Genomic DNA, 24,538 nt, shown 5'->3' with positions numbered 1-24,538 from the left:
AAAACTCACTTCCAAATATTTACTTTGCTATCATGCAACAAATACTTCTGATCACTTTTTCAGAAAGAAGACTGTATTTTTGAGGAAGTGAGGAGACCATCTGATCTGTTGTACTAAAGTTACACACTACTACTACTTGCAAACAAACCATGTCAGGCCCCCCACTTCATGTGCAGCCTGGGACACACAAGTGGCTGATGTCATGCTTGTTGATGAGCATAAGGGAAGCTATAGTAAAATTAGCACTCCTCCAAGAACTGAGTCTTGCATTCTATTCCTCAACTTACCTCTAGCCTTCCAAATTCAGAAAGATATTAAAAATATACATAACATGGTCACCCTACTGACACTTGCTTTTACTTCCCTGAGACCATACAAACCTCTTTAGATATGAGAGGGCAAAAAAAAAATTAGGATCAAGCATTACCAAATATTGCATACACTGATAGGGATGGGTGCTGCAATACAAATACCAGGGGAAAGTTTAGCAATGATACGTAAAAGGTTATTACACAATTCCTTGGTACCACCTGGTAACTGTCACTTATTTTCATATCACATTTCAGCATTTTTAGAGCATAAAAGGGAGAATTATCTTCATGGTATCATATACAGGATGACAACTTTAAAATGGGCCAAACAGATTAGGAACCATCAATTCAGAACATACACCAGGAGTTATGTGTTCAAAGTCTTTAGATGCACCCTAGAAGATAAAGGAAACTTTTCTTCCTTCCATTACCCAGTAATTATATCTGGTATTAGGGTACACCTTCATAGGTAGTTAACACTGGGTCAAGGAATATACCCACAGACTTTCCTTTACATGTTAAAAAAATTACTTTCTCCCCCACACTCTCTCAAATTTCTCAGCACTTTTTTTTTTTTTTAATATGACACTGTCCTTACACAAATATCTCATTACAGGCCTCGGTTAGTACAGTCATTTATAACTAACAGAACAGAAGTGCTCCCCCTTCCTACCCACAAGATCAAATGCCACGTAAGAGTCCTTCACACTTCCTAAAAGTGTATTAAGAAATAAAACATAATATGAAGTCTGGAAGTAATACAAGTTTCCTTTCTTAAAGCAAGTGGAACACTTTCACACCACACAAATTGCTCAGGACCTTCCCCAGTTGAGTTCTGCTTTCAGTATTAGTATCCACCCTTAGGATACTCCGAAAGTCCCTTCCAATCAAAATTCCTTAACGAGCATTAAAGAACTTACTCCCAACCCAGGCAGCCCGTTACAAAAGTCAACTTTCAGAACAAACCATTGGGAACTCCAGTAGAAGACACACAGCTTAAGAAAATGTCTAGAAAAGATACACTGAAACTACAAGCTGTGCAAAGAAAGTAAGCTAAAAGCCAAGGAATATTGGTTTACATCTTCACAGAAGCAGTGCTGGTCACTGGAGAAAGGAGGGAAGAGCGGCTCATACTCACAATTGCTTCAAACCATTTAGAAAGCAAGTTATGCTTAAAATAGGAACTTTTTGTTTCACTTCTGCTGCAGCAAACCCTGTGTCAAGCAGGTAGGTATATATTATCACACAGGAAACAGCTGATCTTGAAATACAGTCCAAAGCATCAAGGTTTTAGCCACAGCACAGAGTAATTACTTTATTTGTTTGATGGTTTTTATGTCATTAAATAGTATTCACAACTATAATCAGTTTTATTTTTTACCTTCTATGTAAAGCCAGTGCCTTACAAACATGAACCTTTTACTTCACAGAAAATATTTGTTGTTGTTGTTCCAAAGATACAAAAGCCAACAAGAAGTACTATCTCAAAACCCTCTAATAAAACCAGAGTTACGAAAGAAGTTGCAGACGCTCTTCAAGAGCACATTTAAACATTGCATCCTTATAATTCTTTAACTTCATACTCTCTATACAGGAAAATACAGGAAATATAAAACAAGCTACTGTTTATCTATTCGCGCCAAATAAGTCTTCTATTTACAACAGCATTCAATAAAGTGTGATTAGTCCAAATAGACCTCCATGTTTTAAACAAATCTTACAAGGCTCAGATATCCTTTGAGTTCAACCACGATTTAAGCCATTTAAGTGGCCTTGCAGTTGTTTTTATGGGTCTTTTTTTTAAGAGTCACCTTGTTAATCTAGTTTCAGCTAATAAATAAATACATTCGGACTAACTTCATGCTCATATTCTATGCAAGTAAGCCAATGGGGCAAAAATATTCTACAGAATATATGTACGCTGGGGAGACTCTCAGGTGATAACTTTGAATATGCAAACCACAACACTTACTTTTCATAGACCAGTTCCTCATCAGTACAGAAGTAGTGGGTATTTACGGTACTTTTCGGTTTAGTTCGTAAAGTAGCGAAGTACAAGCGATCTGAAAGACAGATTAGAGGCACAGTGTCGGACAGCGAAGGCAGCCGGCCGCCGCCTCGGGGCACGCCTGTCACCGCGGGGCGGAAGAGGCTCCGCCGCTCCTTTTTCTGCTGCGTGAGCGGCGGCGGGAGCGCCCGGACCGCTCCGCCCGCGGGCCCTGCCCCTGCCGGACCCCCTCGCTTCCGAGAGCCCCGCGGCAGCAGCTCCGACCCAGCGAGCAGCAACAGGTGCCGGCCCCGCGCCGCGCCCGGGAGCGCGGGGAAAGCAGCGCCGGGGTGCCCGCGGCAGCCGGGGCGGGCAGCCCGCGAAACCCGCCGGGCAAAGGGGCCGGGGCCGAGCCGGGCAGGCAGCAAAGCCGGGGGAGGGCGGTAGAGAAGCCCGCGAGTTTCCTCGCTGGGGAAGGCTCTGGGACCCCGCGGGCAGGGGACGGGGCGGCTCCCGCCCCGCTCTCACCTTTCACGAACTCCGAGGCTCCCCCCAGCACTTCGGAGGCGGCCGCCGCCGGCTCCATCTTAAAGAGGGCGCGGAGTAGGGAGGCGCGGGGCGGCTCCGAGCTCATGGCGCTCCGGGGCAGCGCCGGCGGGGCCGGGGCGCGCTCGCAGGGACGCGACCCACTGCCCGGAGGGACCGCCCGCCTGGGCCCACGGTGCTGCGAGCGCGGCGGCCGCAGCCCACATAGGAGCGGGAGCGCAGCCGAGAACGAGCCCCGGGACACGACGGGCAAGCGCCCGCAGAGACTCCAGCTCCACCCCGCCCCCAGCCAGGAGACGCCCCCGGATAAAGCGGCAGCGGGCGGTTACCAGGCGACCGGCAGCGCTCTGGCAACCGCGTTACGGAGCCTTTGTGTCGCCCGGCCCAGGGCTGACGCTGCGAGTGTCCGGCCCCCCGCGCTCCCCCCGCACCCTGGCCCGGCAGCGCCCCCGCGCCGGCAGGCAGCGGCCCTGAGCTCGGCACCGCTCCGCCCTCCGCCCCGCCTGCCCGGGCAGCGCCGCCGCGCCCCGCTGCGCTGGGGCTGCTTTTCCCCGCCCGGGGGCGGCCCGTGGTGGAGCGCCCCACGGGCACCGGGCGGGTGTCGCGTAGAGCTCGGAGCGGGGCTGAGCCGGAGCGGGGCTGAGCCGGAGCGCTGCCTGAGCAGCGTGGGCGGGCTCCGGACTGGGGCGGGCGGAGGGGCAGGGCCGCCTCAGGCGCGGGGGAACTGGCGGAGCGCCCATTGCGCTACCTGGGACACTCTTTGTCGTGATAGACAGGTCGCTTGACCAATCAGAGGCCGCCGTGCTAGGCCTGCAGCCAATGAGATGGCGGCGCCCCGGGGCGCGTCCCGCCCCCAGGCCCGCCGCTTGCCGCCCGGGCGGTGCCGGCCGCCCTCGGGCGCGGCGCTGGAGGGGCCGGCAGCCGCCGGGGAGCAGTGAGAGGTGCCGCGCACGCCGGAGGCGCGGAGCTCTCCTGACGCGCTGGTTCGAGCACCGGGCGCGCTCTTCCGCCTCTCCGCTTTAGAAAGAATTGGTAAGTGTCAAACGGGGCAGACTGTCCGTCTCAGTTTTACAACCGAAGCAAAGGTTGCAACGGAGAGGTTCCTTGAAGACCGAAAAAAAAGGGGGTTAAAAAAGTCACTCTTCCCCCAAACAAGCAAAAAAATCCACTCCTGAAACACCTTTGAAAGATGTAATACAAAGCCACATTCAGCCCTGAGGTTCACATTTGTATCACCAGCTTTCCCTAACGCTGTAAATAACCTACTGTAACCACCAGTGCATGCAGTTAATCCTGGTGTGTCTGCTAATGAGGCTAAACACGAGTGTGAAACACTTCTGACTCTTCAGTTTTTCATCTGGTGTCATAAGCACTGGATAATCTTTAAAGCTTTACAAATAACGCGAAGGACTACAGAAGACGCTGCAGCTGTTTTGTATCTGCTTAATTTTTGTGTTGCTTCTAATGCTTTGTACCTATGTTCTTACACTGCTTTTTTCCAACTTTTTTGGAAAAGCCCCAAAACTAATGTGCTAAATATGACCCTGTTTGTACCTGATTCTGAAACTTGAGAAAACCTCATTTTCAGTAGTAAGCACTATTCCATACAAGATGCTCACAAGAATGAGACTGCAATCTTATGTAGCAGCAGATTAAATAAAGGTTGTTGGAGGGTAGTTCCTTTTCATGGAAATCAGTGTTTATTTTTCTTTAGATTGTTCTTTACAACTTTCACTTGTGCGTAACCCTTAACAAAATCAAATATTTCACTAGTGTGTTTTTATTTACAAGCAATTCTCTTAGGGGTACTATGTCCTGTGTAAGAGACAGGGTATTAAGGTATATTGTCCAGAACTGCAGGTTTTTTTATGCCCATTTTTACTCAAACTTTCACTACAGTTCAATGTAACACACTTCTAGGTCAGTGCTGCACTCTGCTTAAGGGGAGTTTGAATGAGCGTACTCAAAATAGCTTTAGCAACACTTGGCCAAGAGAAGGAAAGATGGAACAGTCTACAGGCTACTATCCAGTGTCTAGAATCCGTAGAAACGGTGTTTGTTAAAGCCTAAGATATGTAAACCCATCCAGCTGGACTGGTGAATCTAGGAGGCAAATACTACTAGATACTGAAGCCCAGCTGCCAAATTCTTATATACTGCTTATATGACCTGTGCAAAGCTAAAAATACAGTTTTCATTGTAGAAAAGTTCTCATTTGTGGCAACTAGCTGCAGCCTTTGTAAGCATCAGAAATAAACATTTCTTTTCTTCCCTGTAAAAATATGTGCAAAAAACCTCTATGTTTTTTCAATTCCAGTAGTGTGTCATAGCTACAAGTATGATTATTTAATGAATTTCACTTTGTAAAATGCTAGCTTTAAGAATATTTTATACTAGTACAACTTAGGTACTCTATTCAATACTATGTATTCATTTTAACATTTGAGATCAAGTATAAAGGCTGCAGTGACATCTTGTGGCATTTTTTTGTAAAGAAGCAATTTTCTTGTGCATTTTAGCACAATATCCTGATTTGTTATCACAGATTTTTTAAATATATATTTTAGATACCATGTTTAAAATCCTGTGTTGCATTAGCAGTAATTTCAACAGAACATTCAGAGGTGGTGATGATTCTGTTTAGACTCCAAAATATTACAAATTACATAGATAATCTCTCAAAGAAATAATCACATGCATATTATTTTGTTTAAAATATAATTTTTTGGTAATGTATTTTCAGTAAAGAATCTGAAGACATTTTTATAACTACCAACGGATAAAAAAATCCACTTTTTTAAAAAAAAGCAAATAACCCTTTTTGATTCCAAAGTACAATGAATTATGGCTGGAGCTGAAGTCTTATCTTTGTATTTTCTTTGCTATCTAAGACTAAATTATTAAGGCTGTTGGTTATTTTATGCCTTTTCTTCCTTCATAAGCAGGCCTTACCTAAATTAAATGAATGTGTGTTCCAGCAAGTATACATTAAAAAAAAAAGAAACTTTGGTGCTTCTCATGAGTATGCAAACTGTGAGCTTACTTTAGATTGGACAATAATCTGAAAATAAACACATCACAAGTCTGCTTTCTGTATTTTATTTCACAATGGTGCAAATTTAATTTAACAGTATCATTAAAAGCTTGTTCTATTAATTCTTTCACTGATACTGAAGAAACCAAAACAACTCCTTTGCTCCAACAAAAGCCCAATACCAAGATTTGGCTGAGCTGACAGTTCATTTCACATTTCAAAAATAAAGTTAACAACAACTGTGAGTCTTCACAACTTTGGTTGATACTGCACAGAACAGAAATAATGGAAATTTGCATTTCTGGAAAGATCATAGACCTGTTTGTATACTACTTAGCACTACAGCACAATAATTAAAAACTACTTTTCACTATTACAACAAAATTAAGCAGACCTTACATTGCCATGTTAAGATTCTGCCCTTTAAATCTTACAAAAGTACTAGGAAGACTTCACTGAACAGAAATCAAATCTTTTAATACTGATAGAACAAGGCAAAAGATTCCTTCATTCCCCCCAAAGACTCATACCCTGCTGTAAAGAACTTGTCATCTTTTTCACTCTTTGTTCAGCTACCTTATTACAAAAAATGACAGAATTATATACCATTTGTGCAGATGCTATTTGTGTACTAGGTATTAGCTGTGACTGGTTGCCCACAGCTACCTTTGAACTGATTCTAAGAATCAATTAAAAGCTGATGCAGATGAAACTAAATCTGCTTTGGATGCCAAATCTGAATCTGTGACCCAGGAAAACCACTGTCTTTTATTCTCTCCTCCATACCATAAAAACAAAACAAAACAAACTAACAAACAAAAAAAAAAAAAACCCCAACCCTTCTGCAACTTCATTGGAAAAGGTTTGCCCTGTCTAGGTCAATAGAAGGTTTCCAGAATTAGAGTCTCAATCCAACAAAAGTCCTTAACAGCAGCTCTGTTTCTTGCTGTACATAAAGTCGGGGAATTGAGAGACTGATAACAGTCCATCCCTGTCAAATATCACTGAAACTTAAAATATTTTTTTTCACAATGCTTTATCCATTTATTGTACATTTTAACTCTGTTGTCATAGCCACCAAAAACAGAGGAAAAAAAGGAACTAAAAAGTAAATACTCATTGAAAGAGTACCTAAAAAAACAGTAGACCTGTAAAATTACAAAATGTACACTGTAATAAATGTTGAACACCCTGCTCTTACTAGGAACTGTAAATAAGAATTTTTTTAACTAATTGAGGATTTTCCTGGGTGCATGCTTGTAACAATGTATATGCAAAATATCAAAATAAAACTAAGTACTAAAGAGAATATTAATAAGTAACATTCCATCCTATTCTCACTGCTTATATAAGTTTCATATTTCATGTATTCATTTTCTTGTATTTCCAACCTCTAGGATTTACCTTTCAGCTGCTTGCAGTGTTTCAGTAACTCCAGGCAAATCAATAATAGAAAAAAAAACCACATCAGATCATTTTCCATTAACTGAGCAGGAGTAGATATTGTAGGCAATGGTTTAAGGACTATCTGAGATTAAGGTGAGGTACTCTTCTGGCTTTCATAGCAGCTTCAAGAACATCTCAGAACACCGAGTAGCTTATATACAAACTTCAAGAGGGTTTTGTACAGGAGGCCAGAAGCCTGGCCAGCAGTTCACTGTAGCTCTTCTACAGCTTCACTGGAAACTGGGTAGGAGCAGGTGAGGAGTGGGAAGGCAAGGAAGCATCTCAAAATGTAACTGGCACAAATATGCCTAGACCTCATTTGACTGGATATGTATATTCAAGGAAAAAAATCCAAACGTTAAGATCTGAAGAGTAGGAGTGCATTTTTGTCTGCACGTTTCTGAAGAACTGGCCTAATTAATTAGAGTAGCTTTTCAGGTTTTAAGGAAAGAGGATGATTTTATCACAGCTAAGCATGACTATATATTCTTTAAGTTTTCTCAAAACTTACCTTTGTGAATTAGTTAGAAAGGAAAGAAAATACATGAAAAGCTTAGTGGAGACAAAATCAGAGGCTACAAAGAGGGATGGCCAAGATGCAGTAATTACACCTTCTTCTCTCCTTGAACTCAGTACAATTCACTGAGTATTGTTTAACATTTAACACCTTAAACTCATTGCCTTATATTTTATTTTTGTGATTGGCATAATTAGGAAAACCAAACTGAGAAATCATGATATTAGAATATTTTAAGGGCATGCCATCATAAATATTAACGAGTTTATTTACACAGTAGGATCTCTGTAACAAATGCTCTGCTCGGTGCCACATTCCAGAATAGCCACTGTTAGTGTCTTTTTCTAAATTTCTTATGTCAACAGGCTTTACAAACACTCCTGAAGGCTTTCCAGTATGCTTGGCTACCAGAAAATTCATGGCAATATCATCACAGTTTTGAGTTTCATCTATTAAGGCATAAACTGCTTCTGGCTGCTGTTGAAAGTCTTCTAAATACCCACTGTGAAAAAATGCTGCACCGATAAGCACCATAGAATACTGATCTCCATTCCCAAATCCAGGGTTCTGCAGTTCAAAGCTGCCATAACTGTATACGCCTGAAGGAGTAGAAATGTGCTTTCTAGGAACAAATCCCACTATATGCTCTGGAAATTGCTGAAAGGAAAAAATGAAATTCAACACATATTTCACAGTGCGGGGTTCACTTAAGTGTGTTCATAAGAGATTTATGCATTTTTTAAATGAAAGGAGGACAACATTATTGCCAGGAAAGAATTAAATTGTTGGTGTATGGTCCTTTGATCTGCATAAATGTTGCAATTAAATACAGATTCACTAAACTGAAGTCTGCCTCATTCCACATCACATAGTGCCAACAAAAAATCTACCCATAATTGGCAGCTGTGTATTTGGCACTGAAAATAACTTCACAGACAATTTCTTGTGTTTTGCAAAACAAAGCAGACAGACTACTACACATTCAAATAAATTCAGCAGTTAGCAACTTCATGCTTTTGTAAACTAAGAGTTAAAATTTTAAAGTTACAGATACTACTAAAGAACATATTTTAGAAATTTTGCAATTTCTACTATTCAATACTTCAAACTTCCTAAAATCTAACTTTAAAGGTAGAAAACCAATGGTAAAACAGTATGATACAGTATTGCTCTAACTAAAACTATTAATCTCAAGTGCAACTCACAAATACTGCCTGCCAAGATGCAAAACATTACCTGCCAAACGGAAAAGGCAAAAGCAAGGTCATGAGCACTGACCAGTGTGTCATCATCCATCATTAAAACAGCTGAAGGGAGGAAAATAAAAGAAAAACTTTTAATTGATCAAAAAATTAAATACATGAGCACAGTATGCAGCACAATATTTGACAAATGAAATATAAAATTTCTACAACTATTAAGCTGAATTGCAATTCCTTGAAAGTAGATTGATAAAACATAATTAGATTTCAAAGCTAAAGCAACGTTACAGCTTTGTGGTAACTGGAAGCAAACCTAAGTTCTAGGTTATTTGCCAGGCTGTTACAAAACTCATCAATCTTTGATCATCTGTAGTACAGCTGGAGAAGTATGTGTTAGAAAACTTGGGCGTGTTTGGCAAAGCAACTTAAAATTCTACTAATCTTGTGTAAAGATACAACTAGAATAGAATTAGATACTTTTCTTTAGCACATACACTACATAAGCAAATTAAATTGCCCAGGCAACATTCAGTATTATTAACTACAGAAGGAAGACTATTTGCCTTAGTTTTAGACAAAAGACTACCTGGAAGTGGAAAAGGAAGGATATTCTTAGATCTGAACTGCAGATGCATTAAAACTTCTAAAGTTTACAGTTAGCACAGATCTTACTACAGTAAATAGAACACTTGGGAAGTTGAAGTTTCCAGTGTCTTCCTAGAAATCATGTGTTTGGACTAGCAGGCATGATAGGAAGGGGGCAGTAAATACAATTACCTTTACTAATCATGAGTAAGGTCAGGTCTGTAATGCAACATATGGGGGTTTTTTCCACTTGAAACAAACAGGATTTATTGTTGTACACGTCCTAGAAAGAGCTTGGGAAGAATATTTAGATGAATACCCAAGAGACTGGGGAAAGTACTCTTAAATAAAAGGGTGCATAATTCGAGATAGAAAGCCAGACAGCTGGGGAGGGAAGTTTCTCAGAAAAGCAGAACATGCTTGAGAACTTAGTCTTAAGAGGAATGGACTAAGTCAAGTCTTTACCAGATGACTTAAGTCCAGATTAGTGCAGACACTCAACAAATAACATGAATTTTGAATTTCAGTTTATGCTACAGAAGGAAGAGAAGCTGAACTACCTATGTCTGTGTCACAAAGGAAATGGAGAACTGTTGCAAAAGACCTTGAAATGCATTTGACATTCCTCTTTTCTTTCCTCTACTCTTCACTGACAGCCTGGTGGTCTTGTGCACCTGATATCATAACACAGGGTTCCTCTATACTACCCATGCTCTATGAAGCGGTCCAAAAGATCCATTGATTTACTACACAGTATAACTCAACCATCTCTCTTTTAGCATTCAGGTTTCAAGCGTGAAAATAATATTAGTAATAGTGATATGAACTGCTGATTACCTTTTGTTTCCAGGTCAGGGAAATTCTGCAGTCTGTTTCTCATACGATTTACAGTTTGAACTTTAAAGACAACGGGGACAGGATGAGGCCCCAAGGAATTCCACATTTCTTCTGGTGTCTTCTCACCAATGTTGTTCCACACAACAATTACTTTATGTAGGTGGGGGATTGCTTGATAATGATTTAAAAGCTTTAGCAGTAAGTCAGTTCTATTGTATGTCTGCATAATAAGAGTGAATGAATCCAAGGCAGACTGACTCTGGGTTTTTGGTTCCCTTCTTGAGTTGGGCAATTTGTCATCTTTGATAGTGGGAAGCAAAGCTGTTAAAGCACCTGCCACAAGAAGCAAGACGATGATCACCACAGAGGTGAAGCGCAGTAGGCGGATTCCCATGACTCTTCCTGGAAGCTTACAGAAGTGAAAACACCTTTAAAACAAGTAACAGGAAAGGAAGTCATTAAACTCGTGTACAGTTTTCTCTCTTGATCAAAACTCCCAAAATATTAAGTACATTTTCATTAACGTAAGTAAATAAGGAGGACTTTAGCACTTTGGCAAATTACTTTCAACTATCAAGACAGGTGTTTCTGATACCCAGTTTCTGTGTTTACTTGCTTTTCACTCTTTTTGGTTAACTTTGCATTTCATTGTTTTGTGAAAATAAATCTAGAGTAGTTCTTTAGAGTGTTCATTTTTTCCTATTTTCTTAGTACTACATTTTTGATTGAACATTTATATACCTCACCAAGTCTATCCAGCTGAAAGTAGAAAGCAAATTTCTACAGAGATTCAGTGTTTGCAGCATTGCAGGAGCTCTACCTTAACTGGGAAGTGAAAAGGAGAGAAGGTGCCTTCTCCAAAGCTCTGGCAGGAAGGAGGACATAAAGTGCTCGCTCTTTTCTGTTGCTCAGGCACCACATGGAACAATTTTTATAACTGATTTGCTGGACATTTTGACAATAGTTTGTATAATGCTTGATAATGGTAATCAGTACAGAAAATGCGATGCTGATCATACTAAGGTCGTAACACACAGGTGGAGCAAAAGAAACATGCCAATTGAAGTAATACAGGAATGCAACAATCTCAGCAACAACTGAGCTTATACATCTAGAACTTATGAGAAATCGGCAATATCAGATGCTAGGTGCTACCTATCACCTAACTGTGAGTGTAGATTTAGTTTAAGGCAGAGGTTTCTGGATCCTTGTGATCTTGGAACTAAACAGAAGCTCTTAAAAATCAGCTTCTAGAAACATAGCCCCTCAAATTTTCTTCACACAGTGATAGGATATCCTGAGTTGGAAGGGACTCATGAGGATCATTGGGTCCAGCTCCTGGCTCTGCACAGGAAAGGCCCCAAAATTCCACTATGTGCCTGAGGGCATTGTCCAAACACATCAGGCTTGGTGCTGTGATGATTTCCCTGGGGAGCCTGTTCCAGCGCCCAACCACCCTCTGACTAAGACAGGTATTTCCTAATGCCCAGCCTAAACCCCCTGCCACAGCTTCATGCCATTCCCTTGAGTCCTGTCACTGGTCACCAGAGACAAGAGATCAGTGCTTTGCCCTTCCACTTCCCCTAGTTAGGAAGCTGTAGACAGCTGGGAGACCTCACAGACCCTTCTTCTCCAGCCTAAACAGACCAAGTGACCTCAGCCACTCCTCAGATGGTTTCCCCTCAAGGCCCTTCACCATCTTCGTAGCTCTTCTTTGGACTCTCTTGAACAGCTTTATATCCTTCTTATACTGTATTCTTATAAAACTGCACGGAACAACCATGAGGTGAGGCTGCATCAGCGCACAGCAGGACAATCCCCTCCCTTGCCCAGCTGTGATGCTGTCCCTGATGTCCCCAGGACAGGGATGTCCCTCCTGGCTGCCAAGGCACTGCTGACTCGTGTCCAACTTGCCACTGACCGGGACCCCCATGTCCCCTTTCCACAGCACTGCTCTCCAGCCTCTCGTTCCCCAGTCTGTCTGTACATCCAGGGTTGCCTCAATCTAGGTGCACTTGTCTGTGCTGCACTTCATACAGTTTTCCTTTTCTCCTACTTTACTTGCAATATTAGCGCAAACTGAATAGAAGATGAACATTCTAAGCTTGCTACTAACTCATCTATACATATTATTTTAATACCATTACTCATGTATGCATTTTATTCATGTTACCCTGTGAGTAATTTCTAGGTTTTCAGCAGGGAATTCTGATAACAGCCAAACAAGTACAATTTTTGAGAGAGTATCTGTGTGATTTTTTTTCACAGAATTTTGAATAATTTCTTTCCAAAGTGTGAATAAAATGCCTGAAAATATGAATGTAAATTATTTTAGTCGAAAGCGCCTCGCAACTTACCTCATTGTTGCCACGTAGGATTGTTTTCCTGGCTTGTTTTTACAGGGCAATTTTTTGTGATCTTTGAATCTGTTGGAAATTAAAGGCATTCTATAACTGGAGATCAGCAGTTATCCACATGCTACCCAGCATTCTTTTACAAGTAAAAAGTCCTCCAATTATTGACTGATATATACATTCATGGCAATTATCCCATCCCTTTCCCTAATGCTCAGCTGAATAATTATCTCTGCCTTTCAATGAACACTCCTGAAAGAAGTCATTACACCAGATGGTTAAAAAGAAAAGAACAGCCCGTTTCTCTGCTTGTAAAATTGCTGCTTTGTGCCAGTGCAATGTCTGTGTGTTCCATCCTTAAGTTCAGCTATGGAGATACAAGTAGGTCTTCAGAACCTGACACGTGTTCCTTTGCTTATCAGGCACCACTAAAATATATATTTGGCTACCAGTCAAGCAAATAAAATTTTATCCCAATAATATTTTATTTTCTGGGTCATCCCCTTCACACTCTCACTAAGATTATCAGTTGTATCAGAGGATTAAGACACAGCATTTTGGTCTTCCCATGAGGTTTGGCAGCTTGGAAAATATGAGTGCAAGCACATGAAAGAAGGATATACAGGACTCAGGACAGCAGTGTAGGAAAGCTGTGCTCCTAGGTTGTTGGAAAGATTTTTGTTCCTTTAAAACTCACCAACCAAAGAGTCGTTAATTTTGATTTGAGGATGGTACTATGAAATCTTAGAGCACAAGAATTTGTTGAATTCGTTGAATAATAAAATTCCATAAGAGTAATTTGTTTGGGCTATATAAATTTGCTTCTTAAAACTACAGATTTGTTATTTGTGTGTATACCAATCTGAATATGTCCACATATACAGGTCTCCCCAAATCTGAGATCAAATCTTACTGTGTCAATAGGTCACTGAAACTATTTTCAGAAGCTAACTGCTTGTTCTGGTTGCTTCATTTTATAGGGGACAAACAATCATGCCTGACTTCTAAAAAATTATTAGCAGCAGTGGCAACACAGCATTTATGAGGTCCACTATATTCCCATCAAATGTGCTTTTGAAGAAGTGAACCTCAGATCCTCTTTCAGCAGTTTGCAACCTAGTTGCAACACTTAACAGTGCTATTGTAATGATTAAATAAGCTTTAAAAGCATACTTAAAACAGTATAAATACTGTTTGCTGTTTATGCCATACCTTCTAGTGCTTACAATAGCTGTAGTGCTAGGCAATGATGATATTACTATATATTCTCAAAAGAAACGCCTATTTAGATGTTTTAAAATTAGCACCACGGCACTTTCTTTCCAACAAGCAAATGCAGATAAGTTTTGCCAATTAAGTTATGAAATTTCAATACCAGATTGACCTCTTTTAAAAATTATACAATACTACCTGCATAGAACACAAAATTGACGAAAATAAAATCGCTACATCAAAGACCAGTTTCTTAATCCTCGTTCCAAGACAGAGTTCTCGAACGGGGTCCCCTCCCTTGGGGCCCCGTAGTAGTTGGGTGCAGCACCGCCCGCCCCGCTCCTCGCCCCTCGCCCACAGCTTCGCTCACGTTCCGCAGGCGCCGCTATCGCCGCTTCCTCCGGCCGGGCTGTGCTTCCCAGGGGTCACCGGCAGCACGGCACGGCAGGGCGGAGGAGGCACCGGCCCAGCCCGCCGCTCGGCCCCGCACAAGCCGCTCCGGTGACTCAGGGGCGGCTGTGCGGGACGGCGGCAGCGCTACGGCGGCGCCGCCGTGCCCCGCTTCCTGCGGTGCGTCCGTGCGCTTCCTCCCGGCAGGCTCCGGGTTGTAGTCCAGGGCCCTGCGGCGGGCGGAGCGCTCCGGCGGCTCTGGCTGTCACACAGCGAGCGCGCTGCTCCGCCGCCCCCGCCCCGTGCCGAGCGCTACCACAACAGCTGCACCGGGAGCAGCCGGCATCACAAGCGGGACGCGAGCGAGCGGCTGGCACGGGACGGAGAAGAGTTCACGGTTGGGACGTGCTGTGTTTCATTAGCGGGCGGCGCAGCCCAGAGCTCGGGCAGCCCCCGCAGCCCCGGCCCGGCCCCCGGCGCGCCCCCTCAGCCGCCGTGCCCGGCGGCGCAGGCGCGGTGGCGGCCGGAAGCGGCGTGTGGGCCGGCCGGGCAGCGTCCCGCCCCGCCTGCCCGTCCTGCCGGCCCGGCGTGCCGCGGCCCCGCCGCCGGAAAGATGCTGCCCCTCTCCATCAAAGACGATGAGTACAAGCCGCCCAGGCTCAACCTGCTCAGGAAGGTGTCGGGCTGGTTCAGGTGAGTGGCCCAGAGCCGGCCAGGCCGGACGCTGCCGGCGCCGCGGCCGAGCCCCCGCGGAGGGGCTGTGCTGGCTGGTGCCGAGGCGCCCGGGCCGCCCGGCGAGCGGGTCCGGCCTCCTGGCGCTGTACCGGCGGCCGGTGACCCGCGGTGTGCTCCGTGCGCAGGTCTATCCTGGCGGACAAGACTTCCCGCAACCTCTTCTCCTTCCTCTGTCTCAACCTCTCCTTCGCCTTCGTGGAGCTGCTGTACGGCATCTGGAGTAACAGGTAACCGGGGCGGGGGCGCGGCTGCAGCGCGCAGGAAGCGGCGCGTCCCGCCCGGCCAGTGCCACGTCTCCTCTCGGCGGGGCCGGGCCTCCTGGCCTGCCGTCCGGTGGGGCCGCTCGGCAGAACCTTGGGGGCCGCTGGAGAGCTTCCCCCGACCGGGACCGCTCTCATGGGCAGCGACCGGCGCCTCCGTCCCCTCTGCCGGGTCCCGGCGACGCGGCGGAGGCGCTCCGGCGGGGGAACGCGACTCGGCGCGTTGCGGAGGAATGCTGCTGGGAGTTGCCGTTCTGCTCGGTGCTTTGCTGAGGAGGAAGCCTGGCCTTGGCCCGATTTACGGGGCTCGGGGGCTGTAGCTGTTGCTTGCCACAGAGATCCTCTGTTGGGGAGTGTGGCTTCAGCCGTAGGTTGATACCTGGATATCGCTGCCTCAGACATCCTTGTCTCGAGGGAGAAACAGGATTTGACACATCCTTGTATAGCTGAGTGATACTTTACATAGCACAAAAATTCACAGGAGTGAAAAAAATGGAAGAGACTTGTCTAAATTGCTACTGAAAAAGCTGTAGCGAAATATAAGAAATGTGGAATAACTTCAGTACTGGTGTACAGTATAAAGGTAAAGAACAGGCAATAGTGCTAGTATTTCTGTCATGCTTCATTGGCAATAGAGTAGTTGTTTTATGATGATATTTCAGTCTCTGTTAATAGTTCAGCTCAGAGTGGACTGGTGTGGAAATGTCATTTAAGTCCAGCAGTGTCCTCCTAACCAAAAGCTGTAATAGGGACATAAATTACTGGAACTCTTAGGAGTCCTGAGTGAATGCAGTGGTGTGGATTTGGAAATGGTTACATCCTAATATTTGCAATGTTGTTCTGAATCTCTCAAATGGCACTATAAAATCCTCAACTCTGATTACAGTAATTGCTACTGTGGCACCAGAGAGCATGCAGTGCTGTCATGGGCACAGACTATCTTGACAGCACCCAGACCATTTTGAATGGGTTTGGTTTTGGCTTTGATGTTGATTCACTTTGCAGTTGTTTGAGGGTTATTGAATGCATAGTCTGTCTATTTGAGTATGGCCTTTTTTTCTAATAACCCAACAGATGTAAATATTTTTCTTAGCTGTTCTGATATAAAGAGCTTTGTGTTCATGTGACTTTGTTCTGATGTCTGTCTTTTAAACATAACAATTTTTTTTTGGTAGTGTGACCTTAAAAAGTCCTGTATATGAGGTAACTAAACTGAGAAACTTTAATGACACTCACAGAACTTTGTCACTGAAGAATATGGCATATTGGAATTCAGAATACACTTATTTTTGTTCATACTTGAGATCAAGAATTAGGATTTACTGCATAGACATTAACTGAACCTTCTGTTTACATTTCAAGTCACTAGTTTGGGGTATCTCTAAGTCTAGATTTTGGCCTAGAGAAAAACAGGGTCATAGCAAGTACCTCTTTAGTAGAGAGGGGTAGCAGAGAATATGATGAGGAATGTCTTCAGTCACAGCAGACAGGTCATGCCTTGGAAGAGCGAACATATAACAAGCAAACAAGGAACCCTATAGGGAGAATAATTTTGTCATTTTGAAGACACAGTTCTGTTGCTCCTTGCATGAGAAATTCTCCTGAGCTTCTTTTTGCCCAATAGATTGTTTTCTGAACTCAGAAAAGAGAGTTGTCCAAATGCGTCTTGAACTCTGTCAGGCTTGGTGATGTGACTACTTCCATGGGGAGCCTCTGGGCAAAACCCTCTGGTGTTTCCAACCCTCTGGGTGAAACACCTTTTCCTGCTGTCTAATCCAAACCTCCCCCGACTCAGCTTCATGCCGTTTCCTGGAGTTCTGTCACTGGTCACGAGTTTGCTGTCTGAGAGGTTGTTTGCTTGTTTAAGGTTGAAATTTGCTACATGTGCACATTTGTTTAATTTGATGTTAAACTAAATCAGCTGTGGAAGCGTCTTTATTTAGACACAGTGTGTTTGAGTACAGGGTTTCTACTAGTTTATATTCTGGCTGATGTGTTTGGTTCTACAGGAGTTCTTGCATGCATCCCATGTTGCTGGTGGTTCACTGTATTGGTGGTAGTTGACTGAATCACTTGATCACTTCAGTAATCACTTTGCACCCATTTTTTCTAAGGTCTTGTTACTTTACAGGTCACTTTAAAAAAGCCTCATATGAAATGAGATTGTCTCTTACCAGGCTTCCTGCCATTTGTGCAGCTCAGTGACTTGTAGCTGTACCTATGATACAGAGCGTGGTTATGCTACGAGGTGAATTGCATTGCAGATGCAGTCTGCTGACCCCTGCTGATAAATCCACGTGCCTCTGGCCACCTGGAATTGTTAGCTTAGGTCGTGAAAGCAGCACAGCTGTATTGGTGTTGCACTTAAGGTAAGTCTTGCTTTAGTGAGATTTGCAGGTGTGAGCACGGTGCCATGGTAACTTGCTGCATTATTTCTGGTCCTAGCACTTGTATGGGATTTTGTTAGAGTAGCAGTCCTTATACAAGTCTCTTTCCCAGAAGTTTCTATTAAAAAAAAAAAAAAAAAAGGAGCAAAAAACCACCAAAACCCAATCACCTCAGAAAGCAGTAGCTCTTTCTGCTTAGCAATGCTTATTCCTTCCATTTCACAATCAGTACAGCTTCGGGTTACTGTCACTAATTACCTTCTCCCTGAATATTTGATGTGCTTTGTGGTGGGTTTTTTACCTCACTGGATCTTCTTAACTGCTCAGAACCAAACGTAAAATGAGCTAAAGATGTCGCCTGATTTTGCGGAGGAGGAAGATGTCACCAAAACGCTTCAAGAATTCTACAGCCAATTCTGTTTTGCTGCTTCATAGGCATCCAGCCTATGGGTCTTGTTTTAAAGTTTGTTTAGAACAGTTTCATCTCTCCTGCTTTGGTGGCTACAGCACCTAAGGACAATATACCTTGCTGTCATCCCTCTGCCTTAAATGTTATAGTTGTGTGTATGTATAACTCTGTATATGTCCATAAAGTATATATATATATATATATAAATAAATAGAGCAAGACACTTGATCTTTCCTCTCCTTCAAACCCACTTCTTCCTCTATTGAGTGTTTCATCTGAAACACTTAAGATTAATCTTCTAATTGTTTTCTGTAAGGCTGAAGTAGTTTGGATTTGTAATGTGAAGTGGTCGGAACTTTGGCTAATGAAACTTTGTATTTGACTTCAGGGTGAATAAGTGTCTATCCTCTAGAACTTGTTAACCCAGTAATTGCTTCTTGTGCTTCAGTTTCCAAGAACTGAGTTCTAAATGTAATTATTCTTAGATAACCAAAAAACTGGGGAAATGGAACTTTTGGGACTGTTGATTAACAATTGCTCAACAGTACCTCTATATCAAATGACTTTTAAAATATGAAGCATTGTTTTTTGGTTTCAATGCATGTACTTCCCTGCAGACTTACAGAACCTGTTCATGAGTAATTTGGTAAACTTTGGCAGCACTTGTGTGTGGTGTTAACCCCAGTTTACTTACAGCCTACAAACTGATATGAGTTCTACTGACTGGCTAACTTATGATGCTTTGAACCTCTTAGCATGCTGGTTCACTTTAACTGTTTCTCAGTCAAGACTGACAAACAGTTGTGCACTGGTCTTTGAAATAAGCCATTTAAGATGGTCTCTCAGCCTCCGATTCCTTCAGCTTCTAGATCTCAGAAGTGTCTATCTCCTAGTTAGTGCCTTGCCACTGCTAACACAAAGATTTAAAGTCAAATTATGTTGATGAGAGATGTGGCTCTGGGTGCATCTACTCCAGGGATTTTGGTTTGTATCTGTGGAAACCTCCTTTCACTATCACCAAAATCATATGCTAGAGGATTTTTTTGCCAAGCGCTTTTCCAAAGTGCCTTCTCTAAAGCTGACAAAAACAGTTTTGGCATCATATTTGTGTTGGTGATGAAGTATGGATTTCTCCTCTGTGCTAGCAAAACCATGCCTGAAGCTTAGAAACACAGTGTATTCTGCTACTGCGTAAAAGATTAATGTCTGTGGAGTTTTTTTTTTCCATACTCAACATGTAGCATATGGAACATAACACCTTTTTCATGTTCTCTTTCAGTTTAGGTCTGATATCAGATTCTTTTCATATGTTTTTTGACTGTACTGCTCTATTGGCTGGATTAGCAGCTTCAGTTATTTCGAAATGGAGGTCAAATGATGCTTTCTCATATGGGTAAGAAACTTCAGGCTGTTACCTTAATGTATTATAGTAGATGCTTAGGTAGTTATTTTTCACTTACAAACAAAAGCTTTTTGTAGAACGTGATAAAACTATGTTGAAAGTGAGGTTTTCTTTAAGGTGAGCTATGTAAACATCTTAAGTTAATAGAAATAATAAAAATATGAAGGCATTGCTTTTGGGAAGAAGGTTTATCACTTCCAAGATCTCTCTGATCATACTAGTGGAAACAAGTTAGAGAGCAGAAAGTTGCCGTGCATTGCCATGTATTAATGACACCAGTGGAGAACAAGCAGCCACATCTGGGTTTGTCCTCACAGTGCAATGAAGAGCGTTACAAGGATTCCCAGACTGCTGGTGTCCCACTCCTCCTTTGGAACAGAAGGTTACAACTGAAAGGAGCCAAGTCTTAGTGATGCTGCATTGGCAATTATAAGGCATGATTATTGGAAGCAGCAGGATTTGGGAGCTGTGACTGCCATTTACACAGATCCTCAAGGCTGAGGTGTGTCATCCCAGACTGCCCTTGGTGGATTTCTGCTGCAGCTGGTGTTTGGCAGGCACTTGGTTCCACTGAACATGGCAGCTGTGCCCTATAAAACAATACTGGTGGTACAATATTATTAATTGTTAATACTGATTAACAGCAAATGACTTGTAACATGGGCATTCCCCATAGCATTATTGACCTGTCAGCATTTAGCTTCTGCTGCCTTGCTTAAGTGTGAATCATATAGTTTGAAACTTAAAGCACAGTTTAATATAGGTGGAAGCTCCAGTGTGCATAGAAATCAATTTAGAGAGAATCATACCATGAACTAATTGCAGTGAAAGCACGTTCTGTATTAATTACTGCTGAGCATTTAAACAGCTGATGTTCCTTTTATCAGAGAGCAGCCACTTTATTAAAGTCTGATGTTTGCCACATTGAAATTACTTATTATTCTAACCTGGCAGTTTGTTATTGTCAAAATTTGATGTTTGAAACAATAAATTTCTACTTAAAACTTTTACTGAAAAACAACCTTCTAAAGGAAAGCAAATTAATACATGTCTGATATTGAACATAACACCAGAAAACTTTGATTAGGTTTTGCCTGATTACCTTAGTTTGTGGCTTCCAAATTATATTTATACCATTACTTTGAGTAGACATAATCTTAAATGGAAAGATTTTGACATACTGAAAGATTTCTTTCATCTAGATCAGAGAATGGCTGATCTGCATCAGGTAGTTTCTGTCCAAATACAACATGGTCAGTTTTATATATGCATCCGTAATTTATATGCCATATTCCATTTAATAAATTTGGTGTAATATGAACTAGAATATGAGAACGAGAAGATTGCACTCCAGTCTCTTAAGTTCTAATTTTTAGCATTTAAATGAAAGTGGTAATATCTGCTATTATTTTTTTTTGTTTTGTTTCTTGCAGTTATGTTCGAGCAGAAGTACTTGCTGGCTTTGTAAATGGCTTATTCCTCATCTTTACAGCATTCTTCATTTTTTCTGAAGGTGTTGAGGTGTGTTATGAAATCAATTACTCTATTACATTCTATAATTAATGTGGATAAACATTTCTGGTTTTAATAGGAATAAATTATTAAAATGAATGAATTGAAAATTTAAATTATATTCATAATTGATTAGAAATTTGATTTGAACAGAGAATAGGGCCATCTGAAATTGCTGTTTAATGACAGAGAAACCCAGCCTTTTCAGTTTATCTGTACTAGCTTCTGTAATAGTGTCTTATGTTGTTGTGTATAGTTGTTTATGTGTAAAGATTCTGTGAGATGGAGCCTGTCCTTTTTTTCAGCCAGTTAAGGATGTCTTAGAGAGATCTTCACTTCTCATTGTTAATTAACAAATGAGGCTAAGGAAGAAAGGCCCAAATTAGTCATTCAGAGGAGAGAAGTTAGTAATAAGTAACATGCTGAGAAGTTAAAGAAAGAACACTGTTCTCCAAATCTTGAAGTCTGATATAAATGGCAAGTAGCAATAGCTTAAACGTATACAAGGGCTCTTTTCTTGGTTTTTTTTTTTTTTTTACATGATGGTTCAGGTAATAATTTCAAGATTGAAATTTAGACATTAAGGACAACATCAAGGATTAAGAGTAAAACTGAGAACTATTTCTAATCAGCTTGAATTAATGCTTCTACTTTTTAATGGGAAATAGACTATAAATTTGCTTAGACTTCTTGTTCAGAGCAAGTCTATTGAGTTTTTCTTTTATTAACAGAGAATTGGGAAGAGTTTTTTCTACATTGATAGGCTTGTAAATACTTCAAAACTAGTTAAAACTGGGCTGAAATTGCCTAAAAGCCTGAGAAAACTTCAAATCTAAAAACACAAGCAAAACTTATTAGAAAAATAAAAAAACTGTGACAGGGTCAAGGGTAATACTGAAACACCATTCTCTTGCTGCTAATCTGAGCTCCCATGCTAACTATTCTCTTTGCTTGTGATGGTAACTCTTCCTCTCAGTTACTTTAAAATTTTACTGTGCTAAACGTTCTATTGTCTTGCTATTTACTGCCTGTACCTTTGATCCTTGTGGAGAGATGGTGAATGTTTTTCTCCTCTGCCAGCAGTAATTTACACTCATCAACACTTAGCTTCAGATGCAAATTGTATTGGGTCTATAATGTCTCATTGAGAAAAATATTCCAGAGGAAGTAGGGTAAAAAAGAATTGAAAAAAATCAATCTAGATTGGAGAGTTTCTAAAAAATGTCATAATTTGTTCTGAGTCTTCATTTCATTCCCCTTGTTGCCTCACCTTTCTAAGGAGAAAGGAAGAAATGGCATTCTAGATTCTTAGAAGTCTTATAGGTGACTTAAGCAATCTACATACTGCAACAAACATGAATGTTTTCAGATGGTGTTGAGCCACATCCCACAGCATAACCAAATCTTACGATAAAACTGAGCTAGACTCTCAGAATATTCTACTGTACTTTCACAGCTTTAATAATAGAACTTTATTTTCAGACACTGAGAGTTGGTCTGTGTATCATCCCAAAAACTGGAAGTCCCGAGTAATTTTTAATTATGTCTATATATGTGTTATATATGAGAATGCTCCTGTATCTAAGTAGTTTTGTGGTGCCTTTTACTAATGTAAAGGGATTGTAAAACTCTACATTTGCTTTTTGGTTTGTTTATTTTCTTTTTTTTTTAGAGAGCACTTGAGCCTCCCGATGTGCATCATGAGAGACTTCTTCCTGTTTCTATACTAGGATTCATTGTAAATCTGATAGGAATATTTGTTTTTCAGCATGGAGGTCACGGGCATTCACACGGCTCTGGTAGGATGTAACTTCAGTACTGTTTCCTTTCTTGTTCCCTATGTTCCAGGGCCTTACAATGCCCCAGTGAGAACCCCAGTAATAAATTTGATGTCTTGTTAATGGCAATCCTAGCCAAAAATATGTGTGACCTCTTGCTATGTTGACTTCTGTGTTTTATTACCAGCCCTGATATGCCACTGTTGTACTTCTCATGTTAATATCCATTAACTGGAACACCTAGGAGTCCAGAAACTGCTTTCTGTAGTTCATGCACTCTCCTGCACCTTATTGAAAGAGATTTGCAGACCATCTTTTTTGGACAAATTTAAGATGGGCTTAGGCAAGGTTCTGGCTAGAAAATTCAGAAACAGTATTTGAACCAAATTTTAGGCATGGGATTATTCTGCTCCAGATGTTTCTCAACTTAGTGTCTTTTGAATTGAAATGTAGAATTTATTTGCCTAAATACAATTTGTAAACACTGTGAGCTTTTTTCTGCAAAGCCTGTGGGCCTCTCTTTGAACTTAACATGTAAACTTATATAGACTGGTGGAAGAACATAGTCTTTGGTCTTTAAGCAGCAATGTAAGCTTGAATTTTTAATCTGCAAACGGCAGTAAATTTCTGCTTTCTTAAAACAACTGTTTTTAAAGTGCTTATATCTAATGAAGTGTACATTTTTCAAATTGTGCTAGAAGTCTAGCACAAGTCTCAGAAGTGGGAATGTATAAAAGCACTTGACTTCTCAAACCTGGTATATTTTATGTATCTATATATATATAAAATATGTCTGCACAGCAGAGCTGTAGATGACGAACACCTTGTGTTAAATTTCTTATTTAAAGGTATAAATTAAGATGACCTAAAAGATAAATAGGTTTTGAGAAGCTGAGAAACAAATATAAGTGTAATTTTACTCATCATTTATGTATTCATAAATTCACTCTGATGGTGATATTTGTTTGTAGGGCATGAGCACAGCCATTCTCTATTTAACGGTGGTCTCAGCCACGGGCACAGTCACAGAGATCACGGACACAGCCATGAACATAAACATTCCCATGGACACACTCATGGCCATGGACACTCTCATGGTCAAGATTATTGTCATGGTAAGTACTGAGTTGACATCATAGACCATCCTGACTCAATGTAAATCTGCAATTTTACTGAAAAATAAAAAGAGCGTGTTGTCAGTTTGTTGTGATCATATATGGAAGTAGCTTCATTAAATGTCTAGTATGCTCTGCCACCATCGTGTTTTGTGACTCATTTTGTGTTTCACTTGCAGTAATTTCAATGTTAGTTTTTAAAGATTTTGCTTTGCCTCTGGTTTTTGAGTGTGGGCTGCAATGTTGTGTGTTGGCAAAAGATGGAACAGCTGTATGCTATTGCAATGTAGTGAAATTAGTTATCAGTTTCAATGTGCCCGCTTTCAATTTTTTCATTAAAACCAATTGACAAAGTTGAGCTGTTTTGCTACTGTTCTGCATTTGTATAATTTTACAGCTCAAGGTATTAGAAAAAATGAACCAGTGAATTTTGGGTACTTAGGGATTGTTAGTTGTACTTGGTTTGTGATCTCAAATAAGACTTTCCCCATTTTGTGTAGTTGTAATCTGTTTTAAGAT

The 24,538-nt window shown here is 41.5% G+C and overlaps 3 protein-coding genes across 10 annotated transcripts in view; 1 reads left to right on the top strand and 2 right to left on the bottom strand.

The window, feature by feature from the left end:
* The window catches only part of CDC14A (cell division cycle 14A), a 47,906-nt gene extending 44,816 nt beyond the window's left edge, over positions 1-3,090 (bottom strand). For 2 of the 4 annotated variants that reach the window (XM_068199695.1, XM_068199693.1), the window contains exons 1-2: positions 2,827-3,090; positions 2,284-2,374 (exon numbers count right to left, since the gene is read on the bottom strand). In XM_068199695.1, the coding sequence (XP_068055796.1) occupies positions 2,284-2,374; positions 2,827-2,932 (197 nt within the window). In that variant the 5' untranslated portion in view covers positions 2,933-3,090. The remainder of the gene's footprint in view (positions 1-2,283; positions 2,375-2,826) is intronic. The other 2 variants (XM_068199694.1, XM_068199692.1) reach the window with 1 other exon arrangement.
* Positions 3,091-5,739: 2,649 nt separating this feature from the next.
* On the bottom strand, positions 5,740-14,562 carry EXTL2 (exostosin like glycosyltransferase 2). Of its 3 annotated transcripts, none has more exons than XM_068199708.1 (7): positions 14,402-14,552; positions 12,823-12,891; positions 11,207-11,290; positions 10,466-10,893; positions 9,078-9,148; positions 6,688-8,498; positions 5,740-6,651 (listed from the first exon to the last, which is right to left on the bottom strand). In XM_068199708.1, the coding sequence occupies exons 3-6, from the start codon at positions 11,269-11,271 to the stop codon at positions 8,007-8,009; spliced, it is 1,056 nt and encodes a 351-aa protein (XP_068055809.1). In that variant the 5' UTR covers positions 11,272-11,290; positions 12,823-12,891; positions 14,402-14,552; the 3' UTR covers positions 5,740-6,651; positions 6,688-8,006. The 3 variants fall into 3 exon arrangements, with proteins under 3 accessions (XP_068055809.1, XP_068055810.1, XP_068055811.1); XM_068199710.1 differs by lacking the exon at positions 5,740-6,651 and adding an exon at positions 9,821-9,921 and having other exon boundaries at positions 8,420-8,498; positions 14,402-14,540; XM_068199709.1 differs by lacking the exon at positions 11,207-11,290 and having other exon boundaries at positions 14,402-14,562.
* A 360-nt stretch (positions 14,563-14,922) lies between these two features.
* Positions 14,923-24,538, top strand: part of SLC30A7 (solute carrier family 30 member 7) — a 26,181-nt gene continuing 16,565 nt past the window's right edge. Inside the window, exons 1-6 of one of the 3 annotated variants that reach the window (XM_068199704.1) lie at positions 14,923-15,114; positions 15,282-15,383; positions 19,497-19,605; positions 21,048-21,135; positions 22,799-22,925; positions 23,876-24,019. In XM_068199704.1, the coding sequence (XP_068055805.1) occupies positions 15,060-15,114; positions 15,282-15,383; positions 19,497-19,605; positions 21,048-21,135; positions 22,799-22,925; positions 23,876-24,019 (625 nt within the window). In that variant the 5' untranslated portion in view covers positions 14,923-15,059. Of the gene's footprint in view, positions 15,115-15,281; positions 15,384-15,645; positions 15,784-19,491; positions 19,606-21,047; positions 21,136-22,798; positions 22,926-23,875; positions 24,020-24,538 lie in introns of those variants that run through there. The other 2 variants (XM_068199703.1, XM_068199705.1) reach the window with 2 other exon arrangements.

The sequence above is a fragment of the Anomalospiza imberbis genome, chromosome 9 (assembly GCF_031753505.1).
Source record: "Anomalospiza imberbis isolate Cuckoo-Finch-1a 21T00152 chromosome 9, ASM3175350v1, whole genome shotgun sequence".
NCBI lineage: Eukaryota > Metazoa > Chordata > Aves > Passeriformes > Viduidae > Anomalospiza > Anomalospiza imberbis.
This window is presented reverse-complemented; position numbering and strand designations above follow the sequence as displayed.

Bases quoted from the DNA above. Each gene is read 5' to 3' on its own strand.
- EXTL2 (XM_068199708.1), bottom strand. From the start codon at position 11,271: ATGCTGCAAACACTGAATCTCTGTAGAAATTTGCTTTCTACTTTCAGC. The intron at 10,894-11,206 runs GTATATAAATGT...CTTGTTTTAAAG, and splicing joins AGCTGGATAGACTTGGTGAG to GTGTTTTCACTTCTGTAAGC. The intron at 8,499-9,077 runs GTAATGTTTTGC...TTTTCCTTTCAG, and splicing joins TTGCCTTTTCCGTTTGGCAG to CAATTTCCAGAGCATATAGT.